General features: G+C 48.0%; 1 protein-coding gene across 1 annotated transcript in view; it reads right to left on the bottom strand.

The window, feature by feature from the left end:
* Positions 1–387: 387 nt before the first annotated feature.
* The window catches only part of LOC126469601 (uncharacterized), a 164,182-nt gene continuing 158,569 nt past the window's right edge, over positions 388–6,000 (bottom strand). Inside the window, exon 3 of the mRNA XM_050096724.1 lies at positions 388–1,228. Within this exon, the coding sequence (XP_049952681.1) occupies positions 1,030–1,228 (199 nt within the window). The 3' untranslated portion in view covers positions 388–1,029. The remainder of the gene's footprint in view (positions 1,229–6,000) is intronic.

Genomic DNA, 6,000 nt, shown 5'->3' with positions numbered 1-6,000 from the left:
GTTACTGCTGTAACCTAAATATCAGGTACGTTCTGGTACATTTGATGTTGATTAGATAAGATGAAAAAGGTTCGCATTCGTGAAGTAGTAAATTAGTATCATTCGTCCGGTTGGCCGTGCGGTCTAATGCACTGCTTTCCGGCAGGAAGGAGCACCGGTCTCCGACACGAATCCGCCCGGCGGATTTGTGTCGAGGTCCGGTGAGCCGGCCAGTCTGTGGATGGTTTTTAGGCGGTTTTCCATCTGCCTCGGCGAATGCAGGCTGGTTCCCCTTATTCCGCCTCAGCAACACTATGTCGGCGATTGCTGCGCAAACAAGTTCTCCACGCACGCGTACACCACCATTACTCTACCACGCAACACGTCTGGTGTGAGACGTTCCCTGGGGGGGGGGGGGGGGGGGCACCGGGGGCCGAACCGCACAATAAGCACAATAACCCTGGGTTCGGTGTGGGGCGGCGGAGGGGTGAAGTGGACGGCGGTAGTCGTCGTGGGGATGTGGACCACTGCGGCAGCGGCGGAGACGGAGCCTCTCCGTCGTTTCTGGGTCCCCGGTTAACATAACCTAACATAACATCATTATCTTTACAGATCTGAAGATGGTTATAGAGGAACCGAAACCGGTCATAGGAATAAACATTTTGCAATCAAGACGGATTAAAAGTTACATTGTAAAATCAGTGACTGCGGCTATTTTATCAGACATTATGTCTGTTTTTGCGAAAGCTATTTTGTTGTAATTACTCAATGCCTAAGTGCGATATACGCCCTTGGGATGTGAGAATTGCAACAAAGGAACTTTTAGAACGAAGACGCATCGCACCGCGCCAACGCGGCCAGAAGGTACACTACTGACAGGGATTTTCGGGAGGTTCGCGTGGCAGCAGCTCATTTGGAACACGAGATGTCAACAGTCGTAAGTAATTAATAAATATTTCATCCAGGACATACAAAAGTTAAACCATAAATACATCGTACATCGCGAAACGAATACTGTTTCGCGTGTATGTAAAAAAAGTGGTGTCAGCTTCAGACGCGGAACAGTTTGAGGTGAGCGGCTGCGATGACGTCCTTGCAGTCGACGTCGGGGCTGTGCCTGGCGAGCGCGAGGACGAGCCCAATGATGAGCCCCACGACGAGCAGCCCCAGCGCCGCCACCACCAGCACCAGCCTGCGCTCCAGCTTGGTGCGCGGCCGGCACATGCAGTACTGCTCCTGCACCACCGTCCTGCAACACACCACTCCACTCAGCACACCTTCTCTGCTTTCACTATTACGCAGTACACTGTATATACACTACTGGCCATTAAAACTGCTACACCACGAAGATGACGTGCAACAGACGCGAAATGTAACCGACAGGAAGAAGACGCTGTGACATGCAAATGATTAGCTTTTCAGAGCATTCACACAAGGTTGGCGCCGGTGGTGACACCTACAACGTGCTGACGTGAGGAAAGTTTCCAACCGATTTCTCATACACAAACAGCAGTTGACGGGCGTTGTATGGTGAAACGTTGTTGTGGTGCCTCGTGTAAGGAGGAGAAATGCGTAACACCACCTTTCCGACTTTGATAAAGGTCGGATTGTAGCTTATCGCGATTGCGGTTTATCGTATCGCGACATTGCTGCTCGCGTTGGTCGAGATCCAATGACTGTTAGCAGAATATGGAATTGGTGGGTTCATGAGGGTAATACGGAACGCCGTGCTGGATCCCAACGGCCTCGTCTGACTAGCAGTCGAGATGACAGGCATCTTATCCGCATGGCTACAACGGATCGTGCAGCCACGTCTCGATTCCTGAGTCAACAGATGGGGACGTTTGCAAGGCGACAACCATCTGCACAAACAGTTCAACGACGTTTGCAGCAGCATGGACTATCAGCTCGGAGACCATGGCTGCGGTTACCCTTGATGCTGCATCACAGACAGGAGCGCCTGCGATAGTGTACTCAACGACGAACCTGAGTGCAAGAATGGCAAAACGTCACTTTTTCGGATGACTCCAGGTTCTGTTTACAGCATCATGATGGTCGCATCCGTGTTTGGCGGCATCAGATGGTTCAATTGGCTCTGAGAACTATGCGACTTAACTTCTGAGGTCATCAGTCGCCTAGAACTTAGAACTAATTAAACCTAACTAACCTAAGGACATCACACACATCCATGCCCGAGACAGGATTCGAACATGCGACCGTAGCGGTTGCTCGGTTCCAGACTTTAGCGCCTAGAACCGCACGGCCACTCCGGTTGCCGGCATCGCGGTGAACGCACATCGGAAGCGTGTATTCGTCATCGCCGTACTGGCGTATCACCCAGCGTGATGGTATGGGGTGCCATTGATTACACGTCACGGTCACCTGTTGTTCGCATTGGCGGCACTTTGAACAGTGGACGCTACATTTCAGATGTGGTACGGCACGTGGCTCTACCCTCCATTCGATCCCTGCGAAACCCTACGTTTCAGCAGGATAATGCACGACCGCATGTTGCAGGTCCTGTACGGGCCTTTCTGCGTACAGAAAATGTTCGACTGCTGCCCTGGCCAGCACATTCTCCAGATCTCTCAATAACTGAAAACGTCTGGTCAATGGTGGCCGAGCATCTGGTTCGTCACAATACGCCAGTCACTACTCTTGATGAACTGTGGTATCGTGTTGAAGCTGCATGGGCAGCTGTACCTGTACACGCCATCCGAGCTCTTTTTGACTCAATGCCCAGGCGTATCAAGGCCGTTATTACGGCCAGAGGTGGTTGTTCTGGGTACTCATTTCTCAGGATCTATGCACCCAAATTGTGTGAAAATGTAATCACACGTCAGTTGTAGTATAATATATTTGTGCAATATATACCCGTTTATCATCTGCATTTATTCTTGGTATAGCAATTTTAATAGCGAGTAGTGTAATATCCTTATCCGGTAGCGACGAAGACGCAGTTGGCCCGACAACGGCACCCGCCTACTGTGTTGGCCGCCTACTGTGTTGTCGTCAGTCTGCCTCAGTGTGCGCCAGAGCTGACGGTTAAGCTGTCGGCACACGGACCGTACTGTCGAACGTTAACATTGAGCATGCCAAGTTCAACGTGCTGCTGAACGCTCAGGAACGATGCGACTTGTGCATACGGTACGTGGGCCCCAACGTGGTATACGCGATCGCAACGATCTCCAGCTGGAGTTGCGGGATGTTTCTATTTCGTAAATCACACTGTTTACTCAACGGGCGCGAGTAAAATTCCCACGTTAGCTCTATTAAAACGCACATTTCCTCCATAGTCCACGAAAAGGAAAGTACCATGTGCAATCAATAAGGACACAAGCTTATAAAATCTCCAATACAAACACTGCGGTACAAATTTGGAATACTTCTCCGCATAAGATAAACATTATTTCATCATTCCCACATTTTAGTAAAACCCCAAGGTCAGTCTTACTTGATCACTGTTCCTACCCAGTAGCAGAATCTTTGCAACATGCGAATTACGAAGCACAAAAGAAAAAGGAGCAAATTATCTTTATACAAGTAGCGCAAGCTGTCCTGGAGATTATGCCAATCGAACAAAGTCACCCCTCAAGAAGAGGTGTACTTATATTTACATAACATCAAATATTGTAGTTTATACTTATTTTAAACTAATAATAATGTATCAGAACCTAATAAAAACGCGAATGCTTGGAAAAAAAATTTGGAGGTGTCAATAAGCGAACCACCGCCCCAACAAATATATAAATTGCCAACAGTGGTGCTACCCATTACGCTAAACCAACAGCACACACTTCGTCTTAATCATATTATCCTACTCCTTGCTGAAAACCTTACTCGTAGATTTGCTACTAATTGAAATTTGATTTTAACAAATTGTACCAAGAACTATGTGTTTTAGGTGGATCTTCAGTGTGTCGCTGCCTTCAGATAGCACACTCTCATAATACGCAAGTTACAATAATTCTTTTGCCCCGAATATGATGTATCTCATTATTTTATTGGAGCGAATCACACAATTAACAACGGGTTTTCCAGTGAATCTCAATTTGCTGGTGCTCAGAAATTGCATGTACAGGGTGGTCCATTAATATTTCTTTACGTACTACACGACTATGTAATAAAAAGTGGGGGTTTCTGTTTAAAAAAAACGCAGTTGATATCCGTTTGACCTATGGCAGCGCCATCTAGCGGGCCAACCATAGCGCCATCTGGTTTTCCCCTTCGAGCTAGACGAGTTTCGTTCTTTGTAGTTTTTTCGTTTGATGCTTATTTCGTGAGATACTTGGCCGGGTCGCTATCAATGGAACACCCTGTATACACATAGGCTTGAAATGAATGCCATATGGCGCCTCATAAGTCTGTAATGAAGAGAGACGGCGTGCGTGTGACGTAGTTGGCGTTGTGCCATCTCATTGGTCAACGCTCAGACGCACGCTCAGAATATCTGACATGTCAGATATTGCTCTGCACGTTCGGAAAGACTCCCGAACGATCTTTTCCACGCTATGACGTCAGAAAATCGGCACGATCACCGCTCAACGTTCTGATGCACGGTCCGTGTGCCGACGGCTTCAGGCTACATCGTGTTGTTCGGAAGACGCCGTACAATACCAGTTTTGTGACGTCGCTGTGCGTGTGAATTTTGTGTCGCATGTCTCCTCGGACGGTCAGAACTTTGCCGTTGAGGGACTTTCTTGTATTTACAGAAGAAGTGTCTCCTAACTTCTCCTGTGGACACACGTATCTCTTGACGGGGCATCACAGCTGTTTCCACTCACAACTTCCGGGCTGATAGGCCATGGTGATGCATAAAACGCTCTCCTGACGTTTCGCCTCTGACTGCGAGAGATATCCTCCGAGATAAAGCTGCGACCTACAAAGAGAACTCGAGGAAGCGCTGATTATACAGGGTGGTCCATTGATCGTGACCGGGCCACATATCTCGCGAAATAAGCGTCAAACGAAAAAACTACAAAGTACGAAACTTGTCTAGCTTGAAGGGGTCAACCAGATGGCGCTATGTTTGGCCCGCTAGATGGCGGTGCTATAGGTTAAACGGATATCAACTGCTGCTTCGACGACCAATCCACCTGTCATGAAATATGCTATTCAGTACCGCTTCAACCGCACGCGAGCTATGTGCCGGACATCCATCATGCTGGAAGTACATCGCCATTCTGTCATGCAGTGAAACATCTTGCAGTAAAGTCGGTAGAACATTATGTAGGAAATCAGCATACATTGCACCATTTAGATTGCCATCCATAAAATGGGGGCCAATTATCCTTCCTCCCATAATTCCGCACCATACATTAACCCGCCAAGGTCGCTAATGTTCCACTTGTCGCAGCCATCGTGGATTTTCCGTTGCGCAATAGTGCATATTATGCCGGTTTACGTTACCGCTGTTGGTGAATGACGCTTCGTCACTAAATAGAACGCGTGCAAAAAATCTGTCATCGTCCCGTTACTGCTCTTCTGCCCAGTGGTAGAACTGTATGCGACGTTCAAAGTCGTCGCCATGCAATTCCTGGTGCATAGAAATATGGTACGGGTGCAATCGATGTTGATGTAGCATTCTCAACACCGACGTTTTTGAGAATCCCGTTCCTCGCGCAATTTGTCTGCTACCGATGTGCGGATTAGCCGCGACAGCAGCTAAAACACCTACTTGGGCATCATCATTTGTTGCAGGTCGTGGTTGACGTGTCACATGTGGCTGAACACTTCCTCTTTCCTTGAATAACGTAACTATCCGGCGAACGGTCCTGACACTTGGATGATGTCGTTCAGGATACCGAGCAGCATACATAGCACACGCCCGTTGGGCATTTTGATCACAATAGCGATACATAAACACATTCGACCTTTTCCGGTATTGGTAAATGGTCCATTTCAACACGGGTAATGTTTCACGAAGCAAATACCGTCCGCACTGGCGGAATGTTACGTCATACCACGTTCAAAAATGATTCAAATGGCTCTGATCACTATGGGACTTAACTCCTTTGGTCA

This window comes from Schistocerca serialis, chromosome 3 (assembly GCF_023864345.2).
Source record: "Schistocerca serialis cubense isolate TAMUIC-IGC-003099 chromosome 3, iqSchSeri2.2, whole genome shotgun sequence".
In the NCBI taxonomy this organism is placed as follows: domain Eukaryota; kingdom Metazoa; phylum Arthropoda; class Insecta; order Orthoptera; family Acrididae; genus Schistocerca; species Schistocerca serialis.
This window is presented reverse-complemented; position numbering and strand designations above follow the sequence as displayed.